Here is a 27391-nt window from a genome sequence, read left to right on the forward strand (position 1 = left end):
TATCATAACTCAACTTTTGGGTTAAATAATTCAACCCAACAGTTTGGTTGGGAATAACCCAACATTAAGTTACCGTAATTCAACTTTTGGGTTAAATAAATCAACCCAATAGTTTGGTAGGGAATAACCCAACATTAAGTTATCATAACTCAACTTTTGGGTTAAATAATTCAACCCAATAGTTTGGTTGGGAATAACCCAATAATTAGGTTATCACAACTCAACTTTTGGGTTAAATAATTCAACCCAATAGTTTTGTTGGGAATAACCCAACATCAGTGAGCATAACTCATCTTTTGTGTTGAATAAATTCAATCTAATAGTTGGGTTATGAATCAGCCAACATTGAGTTATCATAACTCAACTTTTGGGTTAAATAATTCAACCCAACAGTTTGGTTGGGAATAACCCAACATTAAGTTATCATAACTCAACTTTTGGGTTAAATAATTCAACCCAACAGTTTGGTTGGGAATAACCCAACAGTAAGTTATCATAACTCAACTTTTGGGTTAAATAATTCAACCCAACAGTTTGGTTGGGAATAACCCAACATTAAGTTATCATAACTCAACTTTTGGGTTAAATAATTCAACCCAACAGTTTGGTTGGGAATAACCCAACAGTAAGTTATCATAACTCAACTTTTGGGTTAAATAATTCAACCCAACAGTTTGGTTGGGAATAACCCAACATTAAGTTATCATAACTCAACTTTTGGGTTAAATAATTCAACCCAACAGTTTGGTTGGGAATAACCCAACATTAAGTTACCGTAATTCAACTTTTGGGTTAAATAAATCAACCCAATAGTTTGGTAGGGAATAACCCAACATTAAGTTATCATAACTCAACTTTTGGGTTAAATAATTCAACCCAATAGTTTGGTTGGGAATAACCCAATAATTAGGTTATCACAACTCAACTTTTGGGTTAAATAATTCAACCCAATAGTTTTGTTGGGAATAACCCAACATCAGTGAGTATAACTCATCTTTTGTGTTGAATAAATTCAATCTAATAGTTGGGTTATGAATCAGCCAACATTGAGTTATCATAACTCAACTTTTGGGTTAAATAATTCAACCCAACAGTTTGGTTGGGAATAACCCAACATTAAGTTATCATAACTCAACTTTTGGGTTAAATAATTCAACCCAACAGTTTGGTTGGGAATAACCCAACAGTAAGTTATCATAACTCAACTTTTGGGTTAAATAATTCAACCCAACAGTTTGGTTGGGAATAACCCAACATTAAGTTATCATAACTCAACTTTTGGGTTAAATAATTCAACCCAACAGTTTGGTTGGGAATAACCCAACATTAAGTTACCGTAATTCAACTTTTGGCTTAAATAAATCAACCCAATAGTTTGGTAGGGAATAACCCAACATTAAGTTATCACAACTCAACTTTTGGGTTAAATAATTCAACCCAATAGTTTTGTTGGGAATAACCCAACATCAGTGAGTATAACTCATCTTTTGTGTTGAATAAATTCAATCTAATAGTTGGGTTATGAATCAGCCAACATTGAGTTATCATAACTCAACTTTTGGGTTAAATAATTCAACCCAACAGTTTGGTTGAGAATAACCCAACATTAAGTTATCATAACTCAACTTTTGGGTTAAATAATTCAACCCAACAGTTTGGTTGGGAATAACCCAACAGTAAGTTATCATAACTCAACTTTTGGGTTAAATAATAATTCAACCCAACAGTTTGGTTGGGAATAACCCAACATTAAGTTATCATAACTCAACTTCCGGGTTAAATAATTCAACCCAATAGTTTGGTTGGGAATAACCCAATAATTAGGTTATCACAACTCAACTTTTGGGTTAAATAATTCAACCCAATAGTTTTGTTGGGAATAACCCAACATCAGTGAGCATAACTCATCTTTTGTGTTGAATAAATTCAATCTAATAGTTGGGTTATGAATCAGCCAACATTGAGTTATCATAACTCAACTTTTGGGTTAAATAATTCAACCCAACAGTTTGGTTGGGAATAACCCAACATTAAGTTATCATAACTCAACTTTTGGGTTAAATAATTCAACCCAACAGTTTGGTTGGGAATAACCCAACAGTAAGTTATCATAACTCAACTTTTGGGTTAAATAATTCAACCCAACAGTTTGGTTGGGAATAACCCAACATTAAGTTATCATAACTCAACTTTTGGGTTAAATAATTCAACCCAACAGTTTGGTTGGGAATAACCCAACATTAAGTTACCGTAATTCAACTTTTGGGTTAAATAAATCAACCGAATAGTTTGGTTGGGAATAACCCAATAATTAGGTTATCACAACTCAACTTTTGGGTTAAATAATTCAACCCAATAGTTTTGTTGGGAATAACCCAACATCAGTGAGCATAACTCATCTTTTGTGTTGAATAAATTCAATCTAATAGTTGGGTTATGAATCAGCCAACATTGAGTTATCATAACTCAACTTTTGGGTTAAATAATTCAACCCAACAGTTTGGTTGGGAATAACCCAACATTAAGTTATCATAACTCAACTTTTGGGTTAAATAATTCAACCCAACAGTTTGGTTGGGAATAACCCAACAGTAAGTTATCATAACTCAACTTTTGGGTTAAATAATTCAACCCAACAGTTTGGTTGGGAATAACCCAACATTAAGTTATCATAACTCAACTTTTGGGTTAAATAATTCAACCCAACAGTTTGGTTGGGAATAACCCAACATTAAGTTACCGTAATTCAACTTTTGGGTTAAATAAATCAACCCAATAGTTTGGTAGGGAATAACCCAACATTAAGTTATCATAACTCAACTTTTGGGTTAAATAATTCAACCCAATAGTTTGGTTGGGAATAACCCAATAATTAGGTTATCACAACTCAACTTTTGGGTTAAATAATTCAACCCAATAGTTTTGTTGGGAATAACCCAACATCAGTGAGCATAACTCATCTTTTGTGTTGAATAAATTCAATCTAATAGTTGGGTTATGAATCAGCCAACATTGAGTTATCATAACTCAACTTTTGGGTTAAATAATTCAACCCAACAGTTTGGTTGGGAATAACCCAACAGTAAGTTATCATAACTCAACTTTTGGGTTAAATAATAATTCAACCCAACAGTTTGGTTGGGAATAACCCAACATTAAGTTATCATAACTCAACTTCCGGGTTAAATAATTCAACCCAATAGTTTGGTTGGGAATAACCCAACATTAAGTTATCATACCTCAACTTCTGGGTTAAATAATTCAACCCAATAGTTTGGTTGGGAATAACCCAACATTAGTGAGCATAACTCAACTTTTGTGTTGAATAAATTAAATCCAATAGTTGGGTTATGAATCAACCAACATTAAGTTATCATAACTCAACTTTTTGGGTAAATAATTCAATGCAAAAGTTGGGTTGAAAAAAATTAACCCATAATGTTGAGTTAAAATAACGCACATGAGGGGTTCGTCCTTTCCTGAACCAGCAGTTGGGTTAAAATTGGGTTATTTTTTAACCCAACGCAACTCTGAATGGAAAACCAATGCAATCACATCACATTTTAGCAAAAGAAACACAACACGTAGCTAAATCCCGCAAATATTAGGACAAAAGTGAGCATGTTTGAATTGAACATGGTGTACCTAATGAAGTGGCAAGTTCTTATGTTGAATAATGTAAATATTCAAAAGATGATGAATGTTGTCTGCAAGCAGAACCTCACAGAACCAGACAAAGTCCATTTGTGTAAAAAAAGATGTCAACTATTCAAGATTAATCGTTCCAGAACCTTCCTGGCTTCCATCAAAGCAGAAAAATGTTTAAAGTTGCAGCAGAAGGAGTGAAAAGAAATTGAAAAAGTCAGGTGTTCCTACCTCGGTGTCTTTGGACTTTGACCAGAACCTCTGCGGGCTCCTGCAGGCTGCTCGCCAGGTAGACTCGACCCGAGTCCCTCTCGATCTGGACCGGCGAGTCCTGCTCGGATATCACCTCGAACCAGCGCTGCTCGAACCTCTGGTCCGGGACCGTGAAGACCAGGTCTCCGGTCCTGGCCTGGTCGGGGACGTCGACGCTGTAGGCCACCTCCTCGGACAGGGCTCGCTTGGTTCGGCCGGACCGGCGGCGGACCAGCACGTGCAGGAAGACCGGACCACCGACCAGCGGGTGGCGGCCGCCGTCCCTGGCGTAGACCCGGGCCGACACCGCGCGGGAGCCCCTCAGGGAGCCTACCAGCCTCACCTGGCCGGTGGCGGAGTCCACATGGAGCAGGTGAGACTCGGGCCGGGTGTAAAAAGTCACGCGTCCGTTCGCGCCCGCGTCCCCGTCTTTGGCGCGGAAGTGGGCCAGCTCGGTACCGAGCAGGGTCAGCTCGTCCACCTCCACGGTCTGGTTCCCTCCGTGGAAGCGAGGCGTGTTGTCGTTCGCATCCAACACCTCCACCTGGACCTGGACCGGACCCCGGAAGAGACACCGGGGGTGCAGGTCCACTTTCAGCTCGTACATGGCGATGAACTCCCGGTCCAGGGATTTGGACGAGACCAGAACCAGGTGGTCCGGGTGTACCGGGACGAGCCGGAAGTCGTCCGCGTAGTTCCCCGTGAGGGCGGCTTTGAGCAGGTCCTCACCGGGGCAGACACCGGCTAGGACTTGCACCGCCACCCCGGCCACCGGAGTCCCAGCGGGGGAGTTCTCCCGAATCCGTCCGAAAGACACTTGACCACGGCGAGCCGAGACCGGACCGAGGAGGAAGAGCAGGAGGAGGACGAGAGAAGCTTCCGGGGACATTTTGCCATCAAACACAACAAAAAGCAAAAAAAAAACAATCAAAAGTGACGATTTAAGTCTCTCATTAAAGTCCTAAATCCTCAAAGTCCATTTTCAGCGTGAAAAGTGTGTTTTCTGCACTAAAAGGTGAGAGCGTGGACTCGGAGAAGGTTCGTCCTGCGTGGAGGATGGAGGAGACTGAGGAGACCCCCACAGCGGCTCCATGTGCCGCGCAGGCACCGCCCACCCCGCTGAGGAGGACCAATCAGCGAGCAGCACCGCGCCTGACTGACAGGGAGTCAGCTGATGGTATGGAGAGAGAGAAGTTCATTTTCTTCTTTTCTTTTTTTTTAAAATACCTTTATAGCAGGGGTGTCAAACTCAAATACAGAGTGGGCCAAAATGTAAAACTGAACAAAGCCGCGGGCCAAAGTTGAACAAATTAACCTTTTAATAGGACCCAAACAAGTTTTGCATTGAATATTGAACAAGCAAGGCTTATATAACTTTATAGTGACATGCAAAATTGAGTTTCAAATAATAATAATAATTCAAAAATATCAATGGCATATCAAATAAAATTTCAATAAAAATTGAATGCCTCTTTTCTATTTGCAGCCTTCTGAGGTAAATGTCAAAATAAACTTTTTCCACAGGCTAATAATACATTTGAAAATAAAATAACAATAATGAATGAATCAAACATTCAAGCCTTGAAGTAGCAAGAGAAAGTGCATGAATAAAACGTTAATTATGGCTCAGTTTGCTACACTGATTTGCTTTAACACTGAATATGGAACAAGCAACGCTTATATAACTTAATAGTGCAAAATCAACTTTCAAAAAACAAACGAAAAAACATCAATGGTATAATAAATAGAATTTAAATAAAACAATTGAATGCCTCTTTTCTATTTGCAGCCTTCTGAGGTAAATATCAACATTAACTTTTTCCACATGCAGGCTAATAAATTTGAAAATAAAACAACAATGAATAAATCAACCATTCAGGCCTTTTTACTGCTCAGTTTGCGACACACTGATCTAATCTGATGTGCCCATTAATGTGTTCATTAATGTCGGGGCTCAGGTGGGCGGGGTTGGGGGGGGCGTGTATATTGTAGCGTCCCGGAAGAGTTAGTACTGCAAGGGGTTCTGGGTATTTGTTCTGTTGTGTTTATGTTGTGTTACGGTGCGGATGTTCTCCCGAATTGTGTTTGTCATTCTTGTTTGGTGTGGGTTCACAGTGCGGCGCATATTTGTAACCGTGTTAAAGTTGTTTATGCGTCCACCCTCAGTGTGACCTGTATGGCTGTTGATCAAGTATGCCTTGCATTCACTTATGTGTGTGTAGAAGCCGCATATATCATGTGACAGGGGCCGGCACGCTGTTTGTATGGAGGAAAAGCAGACTTGACAACAGGTTGTAGAGGACGCTAAAGGCGGTGCCTTGAAGGCACGCCGCCAATATTGTTGTCCGGGTGGAAATCGGGAGAAATTCGGGAGAATGGTTGCCCCGGGAGACTTTCGAGAGAGGCACTGAAAATCGGGAGGGTTGGCAAGTATGAGTATTAGCGGTGAATGCGGCGTTACAGCGGCATCGCCACTGTATAATACCGGCGTGCCAGCTCTAATGTTAATTTGATATTGCCTCAAGGGCCAAATGAAATTACACGGCGGGCCAAATTTGGCCCGCGGGCCAGAGTTTGACACCCATGCTTTATAGTATTCAACATTTACAACATTAACATACACGCAAAGAAATATTAATAATCAAAACAAGTACAGAAACAGTACAAAAAGAGCGCCAGGTGGTTGTCAACTCAATAAAGCAGGGGTGTCCAAACTTTTTCCACTGAGGGCCGCACACTGAAAAATCAAAGCAAGCGGGGACCATTTTGATATTTTCTATTTTAAAAACCAATACAATATATGTATAATAAATATACTTTTAGGCCTCCACTCAGGCTCGATCCCGGGGGCCCCAAAGGGTTTTGGTAAAAAAAATATTTAAAATGTGTCATTATTCAGTATTATTATTTTTATTATTATTCAAGGTTTAAATCTCTAGATCAAAATTAGGTCTATCTGTCAATATAAAGTTTTTAAAGATTTAAGTTGTATGCTCTTATTGTCCAAAAAAACACAAAATATGTAATATTTCCACCCAATAAAATTTGTAAGTGGAATATTTCAGATAATATAATAATTGGAGCCTTAAAAAGGTCAATAACTCATAACAACATTGATTTTAATTCATTATTATTTTTGAGCAATGACATTTAAAAACATCCATCCATCCATTTTCTACCGCTTATTCCCTTCGAGGTCGCGGGGGGCGCTGGAGCCTATCTCAGCTACAATCGGGCGGAAGGCGGGGTACACCCTGGACAAGTCGCCACCTCATCGCAGGGCCAACACAGATAGACAGACAACATTCACACTCACATTCACACACTAGGGCCAATTTAGTGTTGCCAATCAACCTATCCCCAGGTGCATGTCTTTGGAGGTGGGAGGAAGCCGGAGTACCCGGAGGGAACCCACGCAGTCACGGGGAGAACATGCAAACTCCACACAGAAAGATCCCAAGGCCGTGATTGAACTCACAACTACTCAGGACCTTCGTATTGTGAGGCAGACGCACTAACCCCTTTGCCACCGTGCTGCCCCACTTAAAAACAAATCACACTAAAATTATTGGGGATCCAAAAGGGTCCAACTCATTAAAGTGTTAAAAAATAAATTATATATATTTTTTAAACTGTATACTGTATATGTTACTTTTAACAATAATCTCAAGATCAACTTCAGATCTATCCGTCAATTATAAGTTGTATTTTTAATTATGGATTTTGTTTGTTCGTTTTAGGCCCTTCTTTAAAAAAAAAAAAAAGGCAAACACAAAATATGCAACATTTTCCCGAAAAGTATCTCAAAGTAGAATATTTAATGTGACGTAATTGGAGTCTTGAATAGTTTCATAATTCATAATGACATTGATTTTGAATCATTATTTTTTTTTAAAGAAAGAAACAGCCTGCATGGCAGCTTTGTGTTATTAGAGTAAACATTGCAACATTTTCTTGTTCACCTGGTTGCTCTTTTATACCACTTTTTATGTTGTTTTTTTTATCGTATTTTTAGAACGTGCTGTGGGGCCGTTAAAAAGTGACTTGCGGGCCGCAAATGGCCCCCGGGCCGCACTTTGGACACCCCTACAATAAAGCAACCAAAGAAAAATGCAAAATATATATACAGATGTATATATATATATATATGTGTAAAGCCATAGGCTCACACAAGTTCCGTAAATAATCCAAATTTGGAACACAGCATCATAGTCTTCACATCTTTTTGGTTGTTAGATGTAGAAAGCTTTTTAAAGTAAAGTTCTAATTCTTTTTTAAAGGCACAAAAAATCAGGTCGGGTATTGAAAGAAGTTCATTTTGACAGCTAACAATATTAATAAGAATGACGTCATAAGCTGTCCTCTCACTTCTAAATAAGAACTATTAAAAGTCAGATTTTTAAAAAAAATTTTTATTAAAGAGTGTTTTGTTAGCTTTGATGCCGGATTTTAGAGCGTTTGAAAGTGATACTGTTTCTTCGGCTTTAAAACGTTAACAAGCTGACAGACCGTGTCTCCATGTAGTGATGGTCTACTTCTGACATATAAAAAAAAATAACTACTTTCACCGTCAGTCAAAACATTAAGACACTTAAAGGGGAACTGCACTTTTTTTCTTGCCTATCATTTACATCCTTTAAATTAAAGTCAAAGTACCAATGATTGTCACACACACACACTAGGTGTTGCGAAATTAATCTCTGCATTTGACCCATCACCCTTGATCACCCCCTTGGAGGTGAGGGGAGCAGTGAGCAGCAGCGGTGGCCGCGCCCGGGAATCATTTTTGGTGATTTAACCCCCAATTCCAACCCTTGATGCTGAGTGCCAAGCAGGGAGGGAATGGGTCCCATTTTTACATGGCAGACAAGAACACATGTTTTTCTTTTTTTATGCATTCTAAATAGTAAATCAACGTTAGCAAAAGTCAGTTAACAATTCCTTTTATAAAGCGCTCTAAAACATTTATTAAAAACATCGATAATCAATTTATATGCACACTGTAGGTATATATGTAATGTGATTCCCGGGCGCTGCTACGCTGCTGCCCACTGCTCCCCTCACCTCTCAGGGGGTGATCAAGGGGATGGGTCAAATGCAGAGGACAAATTTCACCACACCTAGTGTGTGTGTGACAATCATTGGTACTTTAACTTTAGTAACATTCATAACAGCATATAATATTTATGTATTTTGCTCACTTTAAGCTTTCGGCAGCGTATTAATTTCGCAGACTCATCGCAAAAGTGTGTTTTCTGCACTAAAAGTTGAGAGCGTGAAGAAGCTCCGCCCTGCGTGGAGGACGGAGGAGACTGAGGAGACCACCAGAGCGGCTCCATGTGCAACTCAGGCACCGCCCACCCCGCTAAGGAGGACCAATCAGCGAGCAGCACCGCGCCTGACTGACAGGGAGGCGAGAGAGGTAGAAGTTCATTTTCACAGCTAATAATATTAACTAGAAAATTCCCACGGACATTTTGATGGGCCTGCTACCTGTGCCCCGGACCTCTGGCGGAAGCCGCCATACCTATTAGATGGTGCCGAGTGTCTGAATCCGTGAGTTTTAGGTGTAACTGCAAAAAAAGAGCCACAGAGCTCGCCTAAAACTGTAGCATGTTTACATAAAAATGCTAACACTTTAGCATGTGTGCTAACGATCGCATGATAACCGTCAGCCTGTTTCATATACCAAGTTATTAGATTTAAAAGGGATATGGCAGCGATTCTAAATAGGAACGATTAAAAAGTCGGATTTTTTTTTTTATTAAGACTGTTTTGTTAGCTTTGATGACGAAGTTTAGAGCGTTTGAAAGTGATTTTGTGTGTCTGCGGCGTTAACGCTAACAAGCTGACAGAGTGCGTCTCCATGTAGTGATGGCTACTTTTGACATATCAAAGCTGAAAAAAGTCAAAAATGAACTACTTACACTATCAGTCACAACATTAAGACACTTAAAGGGGAACTGCACTTTTTTGGGGGGTAATTTCGCCTAACATTCACATTCCTTGTGTAAGACAAGAACATGTGTGTTTTTATTTTTTATGCATTCTAAATAGTAAATAAACATTAGCAAAAGTCAGCTAAAAATTCCTTAAAGCGCTCTAAAACATTAAAAATATCGATAATCAATTTATATGCACACTGTAGGTATATATGTAATGTAGTAACATTCATAACAAAATGTCATATTTACGTATTTTGCTCATTTTAAGCATTCATTTCACAGACGCATTGGAACAGTCGCTATTTCCTTCAACAACAGCAACACTAACACTACTATTAATCATGCAGACAACATGAAAGACAACAAAATAGAAATAATAAAACAATCACTTACTGTACAATGTCTGCTGTCAATGGGATGCCGACTGATGGGATGTTTGTATCTTCCCGTTTAGATGAAGAATTAATCATAATCCTCACAAAGGGGAACTGCACTTTATTTTGGAATCATTCACACTCCTAATGTAAGACAAGAACACATGTGTTTTTATTTTTTATGCATTCTAAATAGTAAATAAACATTAGCAAAAGTCAGCTAACAATTCCTTCTATAAAGCGCTCTAAAACATTTATTAAAAATATCGATAATCAATGTATATGCACACTGTAGGTATATATGTAATGTAGTAACATTCATAACAACATGTCATATTTACGTATTTTGCTCATTTTAAGCATTAATTTCACAGACGCATCGGAAAAGTCGCCATTTCCTTCAACAACACTACTAATCATGCAGACGACATGAGACAAAAAAATAAAAAATAATTTAAAAATCACTTACTGTACAAGGTCTGCTCTCAATGGGATGCCGACTGATGGGATGTTTGTATCTTCCCGTTTAGATGAAGAATTAATCATAATCCTCACAAAGGGGAACTGCACTTTATTTTGGAATCATTCACACTCCTAATGTAAGACAAGAACACATGTGTTTTTATTTTTTATGCATTCTAAATAGTAAATAAATGTTGGCAAAAGTCAGCTAACAATTCCTTTTATAAAGCGCTCCAAAACATTTATTAAAAATATCGATAATCAATTTATATGCTCACTGTAGGTATATATGTAATGTAGTAATATTCATAACAACATAATATTTACCTATTTTGCTCATTTTAAGCATTAATTTCAGACGCATCAGAACAGTTGCTATTTTCTTCAACAACAACACGACTACTAATCATGCAAACGACATGAGACAAAATAAAAAATAATAAAACAATCACTTACTGTACAATGTCTGCTCTCAATGGGACGCCGACTGATGGGATGTTTGTGTCTTCCCGTTTAGATGAAGAATTAATCATAATTCTCACAAAGGGTTACCAAAAATGTGGGTGTCATGAACCCGCCTGGCTGCGGTAATTGTGACCCCAAGATGCAGGAACCAGGAGAACGATGGGCAGGTAAGAGTCTTTTAATACTCAAAATAGGGAGAATCGGTCCTGCATGCAAAGGTTCTAAACATAGTCAATCCTCCAGCACCGAGGAACAGGCGAGGCAGGCTAAAATATTGGCAACTGCAACCAGGTGTGCCTGGCTGCCAATCAGACACAGGTGAGGGGAACGAGCGCTCAGGGAGACATGCAGGAAATGCAACAAAAAATAAGAGCGCTGACAGGAAATAAACACCAAACAAGGAAACACAAACTGAAGGGAAGTGACAGATCATCTTTTGGTGTCTTTCTCGCCATCTTCAGGTCTAAGTTGGATGTCAAAGTTGACCAACTTCTCGATGTATGTCCACGACCTTCTACTATCCATGTGAGAGGCATGGTTTATAATCTGGAATTAACTCCTAGTGGGCACAAGACATTGATACAACGTTGATTATACGTGCATGTCTTTTAAAACTGACTTTGAAACAACGTTGCAAAATAGTTGTATTTGTAAATTGATGTCCAACGTTGGATCCACGTTGTTGGTTGGGAAATGACCAAATTGCAATGTTCAAATCAACGGCAGAATCTGACATTGATTAAACGTCGTCAACAAGCATGTTGTTTCAACGTTGTATTTGTGTTGTAGAATATTTGTTGGGAAATGACCAAAATTCAATGTTCAAATCAACGTCAGAACCCAACATTGATTAAACGTCAAAAACATGTTGTTTCAACGTTGTATTTGTGTTGTAGAATATTGGTTGGGAAATGACCAAAATTCAATGGTCAAATCCACGTCACAACCCGACATTGATTAAACGTCGTCAAAAAGCATGTTGTTTCAACGTTGTATTTGTGTTGTAGAATATTGGTTGGGAAATGACCAAAATTCAATGGTCAAATCAACGTCAGAACCCAACATTGATTAAACGTCAAAAACATGTTGTTTCAATGTTGAATTTGTGTTGTAGAATATTGGTTGGGAAATGACCAAAATTCAATGGTCAATGTCACAACCCGACACTGATTAAACGTTGTCAAAAAACATGTTGTTTCAATGTGGAGTTTGTGTTGTAAAATATTGGTAGGGAAATTACCAAAATTCAATGGTCAAATCAACGTCAGGACCCAACATTGATTAAACGTCAAAAACATGTTTTTTCAATGTTGAATTTGTGTCGTAGAATATTGGTTGAGAAATCACCAAATTTCAATGTTCAAATCAACGTCAGAACACAGCATTGATTAAACGTTGTCAAAAAGCATGTTGTTTCAATGTTGAATTTGTGTTGCATAATATTAGTTGGGAAATGACCAAAATTCAATGGTCAAATCAACGTCACAACCCGACATTGATTAAACCTTGTCAAAAAGCATGTTGTTTCAACGTTAGGTTTGAGTTGCTCAACGTCAGGACCTATTTCAACAAGTTCTCAACGTTGTTTCAACGTCTTGTGTCTGCTGGGATTTCGCCATTGTAGAATATTGTAAAATATTGGTTGGGAATTTACCAAATTTCATTGTCAAATGAAAGTCACAACCTGACGTTGAATAAACGTCGTCAAAAAGCATGTTGTTTCAACGTTGTATTTGTGTTGTAGAATATTGGTTGGGAAATGACCAAACTTCAATGGTCAAATCAACGTCAGAACCCAACATTGATTACAGTCGTCAAAAAGCATGTTGTTTCAATGTTGTATTTGTGTTGTCGAATGTTGGTTGGGAAATGACCAAATTTCAATGTCAAATCAACGTCACAACCTGACATTGATTGATGATGCAGCGGCTCACCGGCTCATCATGTCAATATAGCGGCATAAGCTAGTTAGCTCTCTGTGATCAATGCATAGCAAAAAGTATTTCCTTAACGTTAGCACTTTTTTAACAACAATATCGCTAATACTTGGTTAATATTCAGGTCGGAAAAACACGAAAAGACAGATGTTTGCGGAACTTTTCATCTAAATGGTGGCCCAGTGAGAGCAGACATTGTACAGTAAGTGATTGTTACATTATGTTTGAAGTTTGTCTTGTTTAGCACTTAGCAATACTGCTACTTAATACTTATTGTAGTGATACGTCTGTAAAATTAATACGCCCACATATGCTTAAAATGAGCAAAATATTACTTGTTAATATTTCATATTATGAATGTTACTACTTACACTACCGTTCAAAAGTTTGGGGTCACATTGAAATGTCCTTATTTTTGAAGGAAAAGCACTTTACCTTTCAATGAAGATAACTTTAAACTAGTCTTAACTTTAAAGAAGTACACTATACATTGCTAATGTGGTAAATGACTATTCTAGCTGCAAATGTCTGGTTTTTGGTGCAATATCTACATAGGTGTATAGAGGCCCATTTCCAGCAACTATCACTCCAGTGTTCTAATGGTACAATGTGTTTGCTCATTGGCTCAGAAGGCTAATTGATTATTAGAAAACCCTTGTGCAATCATGTTCACACATCTGAAAAGAGTTTAGCTCGTTACAGAAGCTACAAAACTGACCTTCCTTTGAGCAGATTGAGTTTCTGGAGCATCACATTTGTGGGGTCAATTGAACGCTCAAAATGGCCAGAAAAAGAGAACTTTCATCTGAAACTCGACAGTCTATTCTTGTTCTTAGAAATGAAGGCTATTCCACAAAATTGTTTGGGTTACCCCAAACTTTTGAACGGTAGTGTACGTGTAGAAAACTTTGTTTTTTAGAGCGCTTTATAAGCGGAATAGAGCGACTCCTATTAGCTCCATTGTTAGCTGACTTTTGCTAACGTAAACAAGTAAAAAACATATGCGGTTTTGTCTTACATAAGGAATGTGAATGACAAGGAAAATACCCCCCTCCCCTCCCCAAAAAAGTGCAGTTATTTTTAAGAATGTTAAAATGTGCCTTTGCACCTAGTTAAGATTATTTCTCACATTATTTCCTGGGATGTACCTAATGAAGTGGCCCTAATAACCACTTTGTACTGACGGTGAGGCGAGACGAGAGAGACAATACCACAATGTCGCGTCCATACGCCGACCATCAGTCAAAACGCACTGATGGGCTTGCTCGCTCTCAGCCTGTGGGAGAGGTCGTTGACCTTTCACCCCCATTGGTCCGCCCACAGGCGCCGTGCTCGATGCTGATCTGTAAAAAAATGTTTGCAGTTATTGTCTGCACCGCTCATATTTCGTCGATAACTTGCGTGTGATTTCACAAAGCTCAGCATGCATGTGTGTGTGTTCTTGTATTTCTACCCTTCTTGAGACATCAACAAGGAAAAGTAGCTTCCATATGAGGACCGGTGAACAAGTTAGGACCGAAATCAATCAATCAATCAATAAAAGTTTATTTTAAATAGCCCTTAATCACAAGTGTCTCAAAGGGCTGCACAAGCCACAATGACATCCTCGGCTCAGATCCCACATAAGGGCAAGAAAAAAAAAAAAAAAAAACAATGGGATACAATGAGAAACCTTGGAGGGGACCCTGGGCGACCTGTGCAATGGACATCCAGTGGATCTAGTTAATAGTGTGAGAAATCATGGCCCCAAGACGGAAAATCATTGCATTTAATAGAGAGCCAAATACTAGAGTCTGTGAACATTGCTCCAAAGTCAGGATTTTTTGTTGATTTAATGTGCATACAAAAGTAAACATTGACAGGTGCAAAGGCAGCAATATATTATAAGACAAGATGTCAGCTAAAGAAGGACTTCCCTATTCATCCCCGAAAAAACCCACCAGGTGAGCAGCTGATTTTACGATTTTTGGTGCTGACGTAAGACAACTCGCGTCCCATATGTGACCATAGGATGAACAAATACACTACGCTACTAAGACTATAGTGGCCATTAACAGTTAGCTTCTACAGCTGGGTTGCCCAAAGTGCGGCACGTGACTCCTTTGTCATCGGCCTTGAGCACATTACAAAAAACTAAAAAATACAGATCTCATTTGCACCCCTGGTGGTGAAATCTATCAAAATGAGGGTGGTGCCAAAAAGGAGGGATTTTTCAAATTGACTTCGTGTCGGTTTTAAAAGTGGTCAACCTATGAAATAACAAGTGTGTGTAAAAATTTGAAGTGCTCCCCTTCTGGCCAACATATGTAATAACTTTGGCCAAAATTAATAAAAATAAATATTTAATAAATATGTATATAGAGGCATACTGTAATAACTTGGAAGTAAATAATGAAGATTAAAAAACAATTACAAACAAAAAATAACTAAAAGCTTACCTTTTTAATATTTGCATAGTATTTATATATTATTAATGTTGTAAATACAAGTCTTTATATATCTAGAAAGGCTGGTCCTAAAGAGGGAGGCATTTTTTGGCGGTCTCAAGGTCAGAAATACAAAAGTGTGTGTGTGTGTGTGTGTGTGTGTGTGTGTGCAGTAATGACAGCCGCCTGCAGCGCTCATCTATCAAGCAAAAGATGTCTTCGATAAAAGGACAATTTGCACGGATCAATGTGTCTTCTCTGTCTTTTAAAAGTGACAGCTCAAAGTGTGTGAGGATAAGGACCCCTCCCCCACCTGGGCGCACTAAAACGTCAGTCTCAACGCCAAAATGGTCTCCACGTGTCGGCGAGAGCGCCGTGCATGATGAAAGCCAAACGTTTGGAAGCCATCGCCACGCTTTGATCGCTGGAGGGGGAGGAGTGTCGTGATTGGACGACAGCAATGGATGGATGGAAGAAGAAATGAACACTTTTTAATGTGAGTTAAGTCTGGATTTCACTTTGCTTTGTATTAATGACCTCCGCCATCTTTGTTTACAATTAATCTTCAACAGGAAGTCTACTGGGGTCAACATGGCGACCTGATTTGGTCAATTTTTTTTTTTTTTTTTTTAAATCTGTCCTATCTGTCCTATCCAGCCATTATAGTAAATGTTTGGGTAGAAGTTTATCAAACAAAAGCAGTTTTCTTTTAAGTAATATACACATTTATCAGAGCTGTTTATCTATGTTATGGGGGAATGTAGTTAATCATATCAATATATGAATATCCTTTATTTAACCAGGGAAAAACTATCCATCCATTTTATACCGCTTGTCCCTCTCGGGGTCACGGGTGTGGCTGGAGCCTATCCCAGTAATTGAGATTAAAATGTATTTTCCAAGAGTGACGTGGGCAAGAGGGCAGCAAGACAAAGTTACAGAAATACATATAGGAACGACAAATACCGCAGCAGTCACACAACACAATTAAAAAGTAAATTACTTACATATATTAACATAAAACATGTGATAGGTGAACAACAAAAAGTATAAAATGTTTCAGTAAAAATAACTTAAAAACAAGTACAATGCCGAATAGAAGCAGCTTCTTAATCCTTTAAAATGGCCTGAAATTCCCCCAAAGTGATCGGCTCAGGTAACCACAGATCCTTCTGTAAGTTATTCCATGACCATGGAGAAGCATATTTGAAAGCTGTTTTTCCAAATGATTAGTGTTAGCTCTCTGAACAAACATAGAACACACATAGGACATAAAAACAGTGCTATGTCAAAACATTGCATAAAATGTTACAGTAAAAACAACTTAAAAACAAGTACAAAGCCCAATAGAAGCAGTTTCTTGATCCTTTAAATTGGCCTGAAATTCCCCCAAAGTGATCAACTCAGGTAACTTCAGATCCTTCTATAAGTTATTCCATGACCATGGAGCAACATATCTGAAAGCTGTTTTTCCAAGATTATTGTCGGCTCCTGGAACAAACATAGAACAAACATAGAACATAAAAACAATGTATAACATGTTACAGTAAAAACAACAAAAAAACAAGTACAATGCCCAACAGAAGCAGTTTCTCGATCTTTTAAAATGGCCAGAAATTCCCCCAAAGTGATCGGCTCAGGTAACCTAAGATCCTTCTTTAAGTTATTCCATGACCATGGAGAAGCATATCTGAAAGCTGTTTTTCCAAGATTAGTGTTGGCTCTCGGAACAAACATAGCACATAAAAACATGTGATTGGTCAAAACAATGTATAAAATGTTACAGTAAAAACAACTTCAAAACATGTACAATGCCCAAACAAAACAGTTTTTTAGATTCTTTAAAATGGCCTGAAATTCCCCCAAAGTGATCGGCTCCGGTAACCTCAGATCCTCCTGTAAGTTATTCCATGACCATGGAGCAACATATCTGAAAGCTGTTTTTCCAAGATTACTGTTGGCTCTCGGAACAAACAGAGAACAAACAAACATAGTACAAACATATAACATAAAGCATGTGCTAGGTCAAAACAATGTATAAAATGTTACAGGAAAAACAACTTAAAAACAAGTACAATGCCCAACAGAAGCAGTTTCTCGATCTTTTAAAATGGCCTGAAATTCCCCCAAAGTGATCGGCTCAGTTAACCTCAGTTCCTTCTGTAAGTTATTCCATGATCACGGAGAAGCATATCTGAAAGCGGTTTTTCCAAGATTAGTTTTGGCTTTAGGAAAAAACATAGAACATAGAACATAAAAACATGTGCTGGGTCAAAACATTGAATAAAATGTTACAGTAAAAACAAGTGCAAAGCCCAAACGAAACAGTTTCTTGATCCTTTTAAATGGCCTGAAATTCCCCCAAAGTGATCGGCACAGGTAACCTTAGATATTTCTGAAAGTTATTCCATGACCATGGAGCAATATATCTGAAAGATTTTTTCCCTAGATTAGTGTTGGCTCTAGAAACAAACATAGAAAATAAAAACATGTGCTAGGTCAAAAAATTGTATAAAATGTTTTAGTAAAAACAACTTAAAAACAAGTACAATGCCCAAACCAAACAGTTTCTTGATCCTTAAAAATGGCCTGAAATTCCCCCAAAGTGATCAGCTCAGGTAACATCGGATCCTTCTGTAAGCTGTTTTTCCAACATTATTGTTGGCTCTCGGAACAAACATAGTACATAAAAACATGTGCAAGGTCAAAACAATGTATAAAACGTTACAGTAAAAACAACTTAAAAACAAGTACAATGCAGTAACCTCAGATCCTCCTGTAAGTTATTCCATGACCATGGAGCAACATATCTGAAAGCTGTTTTTACAAGATTATTGTTGGCTCTCGGAACAAACATAGAACAAACAAACATAGTCCAAACATATAACATAAAAACATGTGCTAGATCAGTGGTTCTTAACCTGGGTTCGATCGAACCCTAGGGGTTCGGTGAGTCGGGCTCAGGGGTTCGGCGGAGGTCAAAACACACCCGTCTCATCGTGTAAATAAAAACTTCTCCCTATCGGCGTATTACGGATACGGCAACAGCAGAAGTCACACTGATTTGCAGGTGTGTCATTTGTTGTGAGTTTATGCAGTGTTGGTTTTGTTCTTTGAACAAGGTGATGTTCATGCACAGTTCATTTTGTGCACCAGTAAAAAAAACATGGTAACACTTTAGTATGGGGAACATATTCACCATTAATTAGTTGCTTATTAACATGCAAATTAGTAACATATTGGCTCTTAACTAGTCATTATTAAGTACTTATTAATGCCTTATTCGGCATGGCCTTATTATAACCCTAACCCTCTAACCCTGGCCCTAACCCTCTAACCCTAACCCTAACCAAATAACTCTAAATTAAGTCTTTGTTACTTGGAATATGTGTCATGATCCATGTCCCGGATCATGTTTTATGTTCTGTTAGTTTTGGACTTCATAGTTCCTGTTTTTTGTGCACCCTTGTTTGTTTTAGTTACCATGGTTATTTATTATTTCCACCTGCCTCTGATTAGTGTTCGCCCGCTCACCTGCTGCCCGAGCACTAATCAGAGGCATTATTTAAACCTGCCTTGCCCTCCAGTCAGGGCTGAAGTATTGTTTGTCGTATGCTGTGGACTCCCTGTTTCATGCAATGCTCTGTTCATGCTTTTCTTCTGGAGATACCATAGTTCATGCTGATGATTTCATGCTTAGTTCATGCTGCTCATGCCTTGCCAAGTAAGTTTTGTTTATTCATGCCACAGTTAGCAACTTTTTGTTTCATGTCCATAGTTCAGGCTAAGTGTTGGCTTTTGTTTCCTGCGTTAAGTTGTGCCTTCGCCTTGTCTGCCTTTTTGTTTTCACCTTTTTTTGAACATTAAAACCATGTTTTCTTGTACACCGCCTGTCATCTCTGCATCTTGGGGTTCGTCACCTCCACATCATGACAATATGTTCCCATAGTGTCCAAAAAACTCTAAATTAAGTCTTTGTTACTTAGAATATGTTCCCCTAGTGTCCAAAAAACTCTAAATTAAGTCTTTGTTACTTAGAATATGCTCCCCTAGTGTCCAAAAAACTCTAAATTAAGTCTTTGTTACTTAGAATATGTTCCCCATACTAAAGTGTTACCAAAAACATATAACTTTGTCTTGATTTTTGTCACACCCCGCCTCGGGTGAAGGTAATGTAACCGTTGCAAACCAGACTTTCAAATCAAGGATGGCAAGGCACGCAGTTGGTAACAGTTTACAAACATTTATTGAAATCCCAAAAAGTGTCAAAAGGTGAACAATGACAGGAAAACAAAGCACCTACAATCTCAGTAGATGATGCATGGAGACCGAAACTCCTGCTCAGGACAGAGAACCTCCTCTGGCAGTGACCGACAGCAGACTGTCAGAAAAACAGCATTTTCCAACTTAAATAGCCCATAGCTCCGCCCACTAGCTGGGACCAATTCGGGGAATTAAGAAAACCGTTATTTTGTAAATTACACCGTACATAACCATCACATGTCTAAAAAGTATTCACATAGTACTTTTGCATGTGTAGTGCAGTCATTTTTGTACACAGTAAATTCAGGCTTTAGACAACACAACTTTCAAATGTCCAGTGTCCTTCTGTAACACCCAGCCTTTGAAGATAATGGTTCGACCCAAATTTGGCCTAATTAGTGAATGCAGGTGTGTTCACCTATATAAAGCCCTCAACCCCACCTTGACTCTTTTAGTCAACTGTTCAGAGCCATGGTGGGTGACAGGTAACAATTTGTTTGTTGAGCACATGCTTTTCACTAGCTAACAAGATTGAATGTTTGTAGTTTGTCCATGTTGAGCTTCCCAACAAATGTGCACGGTTTGTGAGGAAGTCCAAAGGTCAAACAGTGACAGTGTGGGGTCAAACTGTCACATTACCTCCCTCCTCTCCAGCGACAGCAAGTTCAGGGAGACGAGACAGGTAATCAGCTAGCAAGTTAGTTTTGCCAGCTCGATGTGTGATATTGAAGCAAAAGGGCTGTAACGCCAAGTACCATCTGGTGACACGGGAGTTCTTATCCCTCATGGAGTTGATCCAGCTCAATGCTCTGTGGTCCGTTTCCAGATCAAAGGTCCGTCCCAGAAGGTAATAACGTAGGCTGTCCAATGCCCACTTGATGGCAAGACATTCGTTTTCGATGGCAGAGTACCTAGTTTCTCTGGGATGCAGTTTACGGCTCAGATATAGAAGCGGTTGTTCCTCGCCCTCCTTTCCTTGGGCTAGGACGGCTCCAAGGCCCACACCGGAGGCATCAACTTGAACAAGGAATCGCTGGTTGAAGTCAGGACTTTGTAAGACCGGAAAGAGCATAGAATAGCTTTGACCTTTGTGAAGGCAGTTTCACATTTTTCTGTCCATTTGACTGGATTAGAGGATGCTTTGGTAGTCAGCTCGACAAGAGGAGCTGTGATGGTAGAGAAGTGGGGCACAAATCTTCTGTACCACCCAGAAAGCCCCAAGAATGACCGGACCTGCTTCTTTGTCCGGGGTCTAGGACTGTCTTGGATAGCCTTCACCTTGTCCACCTGAGGGCGTATCTGCCCGTTGCCAAGATGGTAACCTAGGTAGCACACCTCAGTTTTGGCCCACTCACATTTCTGGGTGTTAAGAGTGAGCCCAGCAGAATGGATCCGGAGCAGGACTTGACGCAGGTGAGAGAGGTGGTCTTTCCAGGAAGTGCTGAAAACCACCACATCATCAAGATAGGCAGCAGAGAACTGGCCACACCCCTGCAGAGCGCGATCCATTAGCCGCTGAAAGGTTGCGGGGGCTCCGTGGAGTCCGAACGGCATCACTGTGTAATGATAGAGACCCTTTGGTCCACGGAAGGCAGTGTACTCCCTAGACTCCTTCTTTAAAGGGACTTGCCAGTATCCCTTACACAGGTCAAGGGTGGTGATGAACACAGCTTTGCCGAGCTTCTCAAGAAGTTCATCAATACGTGGCATAGGATAAGCATCAAATTTAGAAACGGCATTCACTTTGCGTAGGTCATTACAAACTCGTATCGTGTTGTCTTTTTTAGGAACGAGGACAATGGGGTTACACCACTCACTGTTTGAGGGTTCAATCACTCCTAGATCCAGCATGGTTTGGATTTCATGGTTGAGGGGCTCCACCATCCGCTCAGGCACTCTGTATGGGCGCTGACGGATAGGTGTTGGGTTTTTTAAGTGAATGACATGTTCAATTAGTGGAGTCCTTCCGGGCTTCCCACTGAACAATACTGGGAATTCTTCACACACTTGCAATAGTTTAAGGGCAGATTGTGCAGACAAGTGGCTTACATCAGGTTTCTGTGGTGTAGTGAGCATGGACAGATCTGTCTCCTCCACATCATCCTCCATTTCCACTTCCCGTGCCAGCATCACCTTTTTCTCTTGCAACTTCTTGCTTTGAGTAGGTACTTGACTGGCCTGGACATCCTTTCCTTCCACAGAGGATTTCCTCTCCTTCCATTCCTTCAGAAGGTTGATGTGGTACACTTGGGATGCATTTCCTTTATCCGGATGTGAGATCTCATAGGTGACTGGACCAGCTTGTCTGACCACGGAGTAAGGACCTTGCCATTGGGCCAGCAGTTTATGGCTTGAGGTTGGAAGCAAGAGCATGACCTTTTGACCTGGGTATAGCACCCTGTGACGTGCTTTTTGGTCATACCAGGTCTTCTGTTTCATCTGGGCCTTTCCAAGATTTTCTCTTGCCTTGGCTCTGTATTGCTCCAGCCGGTCTCGCATCTGCAGCACATAAGAAAGTACCCCTTGTGGTGCAGGTGGTTTGGATTCCCAGGATTTCTTCAAGAGGTCCAAGGGGCCTTGAACAGGGAACCCATAAAGAAGCTCAAAAGGCGAAAACCCGGTAGAGGCTTGGGGTACCTCTCGATAGGCAAAGAGCAAGAAGGGAAGCCATTTCTCCCAGTCTCGACCGGTGTCGTCTACAAACTTCCTCAGCATGGACTTCAGGGTTTGGTTGAAGCGTTCCACCAACCCGTCAGTTTGTGGATGATAGGGGGTGGTGCGAATGCCAGTAATTCCAAGTTGTTTGTGAAGCTGCTTCATGAGCTTTGAGGTGAAGTTGGTTCCTTGATCCGTGATTATTTCATCTGGAATTCCTACTCGTGAGAAGAATTGTACAAGTGCAGAGATGACCTTCGGAGTCTTGATACTCCTTAGTGGGAAGGCCTCGGGAAATCTGGTGGCATAGTCACAGAGGACAAGGATGTATTCATGGCCTCCACTGCTTTTCTCCAGGGGTCCAACGATATCCATTGCAATCCTCCGGAAAGGAACATCAATGAGAGGAAGAGGGAGTAGTGGGGCTTTCTCAGGTCGTCTCGGAGAGGTCTTCTGGCACTGTAGACAGGTTTGACAGTACTCAATAACATCTTTGACCATTAAAGGCCAAAAGAAGCGAGCTTTGACTCGAGCAAGAGTCTTGTCTTGCCCAAGATGACCAGCCCAAGGTATGGAATGAGCAAGATGCAGTACAAGGGGCCTACAGCAGGTAGGGACCACCAAGCGATTCTCTGACTGATCTGCTACATACAGAACTCCATCCTCCAAGACATACTTTTCACCCTGGTTTGGCTGCAAGGGGATGTTTGCATCTTTCATCTTAGCCAGCAGGGGAGCCAGTGAGACGTCAGCTCTCTGTAGCTCTCGGATGTCTTCAGGTACTTGCCACTCTTCATCAGGTTTCAAGCTTGACACATTACCCAACAGTGGAGTACCTTGGATTTTCTCCAGGCGGCGCTGGCTCTTACTTTTGGGCGGGCCCTTCTGACCACCCTGGCATAGAGAAGGGTCCAAGTCAGGAAGAGGCTCCAGCCCTATCTTGGCTGTCTGGGCACGGGTGAGTACTGGATAAGCCTCTTGAATGGCTGGAATAAAACTGGACTTCACTTTCTGCGTGTGTGTCTGATGAACAAGATCATGCAGAATAGGCAAGTCTCTGCCCAAGATCATGTCATGGGGCATGTGATCAAGAACCCCCACACGGAGCAAGAAAGCCTGGTCATCGATGACGATGGTCACATCAGCCACGGGATATATTCTTTGATCACCATGGACACATTGAATGGCTGTGGCATGCTGATAGTCAAGATTACCAAGTGACACAAAAGAATGGTTCAACAGTGTCATGGAGCTACCTGTGTCCAACAATGCTTGCACTGGACGGCCATTAACACAAGCTGGCACCATGATAGGTTTGGCCTCAGGTTCAGAATTGGGTGCAAGAGCAGGTGCCATGACTGAAGCTGGGACAGATGGATGGGGAACATGACAGAAGCTGGACAGCTTGGGACCTTTCAAGGGGCAGACTGGGGCTCGATGCCCTGGCTGTTGGCAGTGGTAGCAGATGAGATCCTTCACTGGACTCTGTCTCGGGAGCAGTCTGTTGTCCCCTGAGGTGCTATAACCACCTGCTTTCTGCACACCTCTTTGGTGTGACAGGTCGGCTGCACCTTGGGCTGCTACACGGTTGTTCTGCTGCCTTGGCATTCGGAGTCCTTTACGAGCATTCAAGTACTGGCCTGCAAGTTTAGCAACAGTAAGTCCGTCTTCTGGCTCATGTTCCTTCACCCAAGTCTTCATTTCGTTGGGCAGCATGCGAAGCATTTGCTCCAGAATGAAGAGCTCTGCAATGTCTTCTTTGGAATGCTGCTCTGGCTTGATCCATCTTCTGTAGAGACCTTTGAGTCTGTTGTAAGTCTCCTTGGGAGATTCACCAGGGGGAATGTAGGTTGACCGGAACTGGAGTCTATAAGTCTCAGGAGAGATATCAAACTTAGCAAGGAGGGCTTCTTTAAGGTCAGTATAGACGTTGGAAGCATCTTCCTCCATCGCAGAATAGGCATCCAGAGCTTTGCCGGTCAAGAGTGGAACAAGTCGGCAGGCCCAGTCAGACTGAGGCCAGCCCCAGGTGCGAGCGATGCGCTCGAAGCGGACAAGAAAGTTTTCGATGTCCTCACCCTTCTGGAACGGGAGCATCTTTGGGCCTTGTCGGAGATGATGGTCAGGTGGCAAGGAATCTCTGGACGGCGACGCTTGAGGACTAGGAGTTGGCTGTGGGCGAGTTCTGGGTTTGGGTTTGGGCGACTGCTCATAACGACTATCATCAGTAGTACGGTTAGCATTTTGGTTAGTGAGTGAGTGATCTAGGCTAGGCCTTGTACAGACATTTTTTAACTCCTGGAGTTCACGGACTATGATAGCTTCCCTACGTTGCTGTCCAATCAAAAAGTCTTGGAACATGTTAACCAGGGTAGGTTCACTTAGCACTCTTTCAGTCTTTGGTGGCTCAGCAGACCACCTAGCCTTCCCAGAACCCTTCCTATGCTGCTTACGCCTAGCCCCAGAGTTCTCAAAACCTTTGACGTCTTCTTCAGACTCCTCTGTGTTCCATCCAACTTCACGCTCCTCAGCCATAGTCGTCCGGTCCAGCCTCATCGCCGTGGCCCCTCGACCAGCCATCTCATCAGTCTCCTCTGTCATTGCCACCTTCGACACTTGGGATCTCAAACCAGTTCTGGCCTGCCCTCTGCCAGATTTGTTGTAAACTCTGCGGCTTGCCATCCCACCACTGCCACCATATGTCACACCCCGCCTCGGGTGAAGGTAATGTAACCGTTGCAAACCAGACTTTCAAATCAAGGATGGCAAGGCACGCAGTTGGTAACAGTTTACAAACATTTATTGAAATCCCAAAAAGTGTCAAAAGGTGAACAATGACAGGAAAACAAAGCACCTACAATCTCAGTAGATGATGCATGGAGACCGAAACTCCTGCTCAGGACAGAGAACCTCCTCTGGCAGTGACCGACAGCAGACTGTCAGAAAAACAGCATTTTCCAACTTAAATAGCCCATAGCTCCGCCCACTAGCTGGGACCAATTCGGGGAATTAAGAAAACCGTTATTTTGTAAATTACACCGTACATAACCATCACATGTCTAAAAAGTATTCACATAGTACTTTTGCATGTGTAGTGCAGTCATTTTTGTACACAGTAAATTCAGGCTTTAGACAACACAACTTTCAAATGTCCAGTGTCCTTCTGTAACACCCAGCCTTTGAAGATAATGGTTCGACCCAAATTTGGCCTAATTAGTGAATGCAGGTGTGTTCACCTATATAAAGCCCTCAACCCCACCTTGACTCTTTTAGTCAACTGTTCAGAGCCATGGTGGGTGACAGGTAACAATTTGTTTGTTGAGCACATGCTTTTCACTAGCTAACAAGATTGAATGTTTGTAGTTTGTCCATGTTGAGCTTCCCAACAAATGTGCACGGTTTGTGAGGAAGTCCAAAGGTCAAACAGTGACAGTGTGGGGTCAAACTGTCACAATTTTGAAAAGAAAAACATGTTATTTTTCACTAAAGAAGGGTTCGGTGAATGCGCATATGAAACTGGTGGGGTTCGGTACCTCCAACAAGGTTAAGAACCACTGTGCTAGATCAAAACAATGTATAAAATGTTACAGTAAAAACAACTTAAAAACAAGTACAATGCCCAAACGAAACAGTTTCTCAATCCTTTAAAATATCTTGAAATTCCCCCAAAGTGATGAGTTCAGGTAACCTCAGATCCTTCCGTAAGTTATTCCATGAACATGGAGCAGCATATCTGAAAGCTGTTTTTACAAGATTTGAGTGGCTCTCGGAAGAAACATTCTAAATATGTCCTGGCACCCAATGTTATTTAAAAAAGTGTTGATTTTGAATTGAGAATCGATTGTGAATCCAAACGTTAAAGGCCTACTGAAATTATTTTTATTTATTTAAATGGGGATAGCAGATCTATTCTATGTGTCATACTTGATCATTTCGCGATATTGCCATATTTTTGCTGAAAGGATTTAGTAGAGAACATCGACGATAAAGTTCGCAACTTTTGCTCGCTGATAAAAAAAGCCTTGCCTGTACCGGAAGTAGCGTGACGTCACAGGCTGAAGGACTCCTCACATTTCCCCGTTGTTTACACCAGCAGCGAGAGCGATTCGGACCGAGAAAGCGACGATTACCCCATTAATTTGAGCGAGGATGAAAGATTTGTGGATGAGGAACGTGAGAGTAAAGGACTAGAGTGCAGTGCAGGACGTATCTTTTTTCGCTCTGACCGTAACTTAGGTACAAGCTGGCTCATTGGATTCCACACTCTCTCCTTTTTCTATTGTGGATCACGGATTTGTATTTTAAACCACCTCGGATACTATATCCTCTTGAAAATGAGAGTCGAGAACGCGAAATGGACATTCACAGTGACTTTTATCTCCACGACAATACATTGGCGAAGCTCTTTAGCTACGGAGCTAACGTGATAGCATCGTGCTTAAATGCAGATAGAAACAAAAGAAATAAACCCCTGACTTTTTTGATTGATTGAGATTTTTATTAGTAGGTTGCACAGTGAAGCACATATTCCGTACAATTGACCACTAAATGGTAACACCCGAATAAGTTTTTCAACTTGTTTAAGTCGGGGTCCACTTAAATTGATTCATGATACAGATATATACTATCATATATACTATCATCATAATACAGTCATCACACAAGATAATCACATTGAATTATTTACATTATTTACAATCAGGGGTGTGGAGGGGGGGGGGGATATGGACATCAAGTAGTGGACATAGAGAGAGAGAGAGAGAGAGAGAGAGAGAGAGAGAGAGAGAGAGAGAGAGAGAGAGATCAGAAGGCATAAGAAAAAGAAAAAGTATCTGCATTTGATTGTTTACATTTGATTATTAGCAATCCGGGGAGGGTGTTAGTTTAGGGTTGTAGCTGCCTGGAGGTGAACTTTTATTGCGGTTTTGAAGGAGGATAGAGATGCCCTTTCTTTTATACCTGTTGGG

General features: G+C 40.7%; 1 protein-coding gene and 1 long non-coding RNA gene across 3 annotated transcripts in view; one reads left to right on the top strand and one right to left on the bottom strand.

Moving 5' to 3' along the window:
- si:dkey-22o22.2 (neural-cadherin) overlaps positions 1-11560 on the bottom strand; it is a 367974-nt gene extending 356414 nt beyond the window's left edge. Inside the window, exons 1-4 of the mRNA XM_062062641.1 lie at positions 11135-11560; positions 10686-10810; positions 10236-10360; positions 3877-5068 (exon numbers count right to left, since the gene is read on the bottom strand). Coding sequence (XP_061918625.1) covers positions 3877-4786 — 910 coding nt within the window. The 5' untranslated portion in view covers positions 4787-5068; positions 10236-10360; positions 10686-10810; positions 11135-11560. The remainder of the gene's footprint in view (positions 1-3876; positions 5069-10235; positions 10361-10685; positions 10811-11134) is intronic.
- On the top strand, positions 9342-19302 carry LOC133659849 (uncharacterized). 2 transcript variants are annotated; one of them, XR_009827725.1, is made up of 5 exons: positions 9342-9453; positions 11196-11310; positions 11387-11461; positions 13205-13282; positions 15779-19302. It is a non-coding gene; the product is annotated as an uncharacterized LOC133659849 (long non-coding RNA). The 2 variants fall into 2 exon arrangements; XR_009827724.1 differs by lacking the exons at positions 13205-13282; positions 15779-19302 and adding an exon at positions 11605-12303.
- Positions 19303-27391: the final 8089 nt, after the last annotated feature.

Source organism: Entelurus aequoreus, linkage group LG11 (genome assembly GCF_033978785.1).
Source record: "Entelurus aequoreus isolate RoL-2023_Sb linkage group LG11, RoL_Eaeq_v1.1, whole genome shotgun sequence".
Taxonomy (NCBI): Eukaryota; Metazoa; Chordata; class Actinopteri; order Syngnathiformes; family Syngnathidae; genus Entelurus; species Entelurus aequoreus.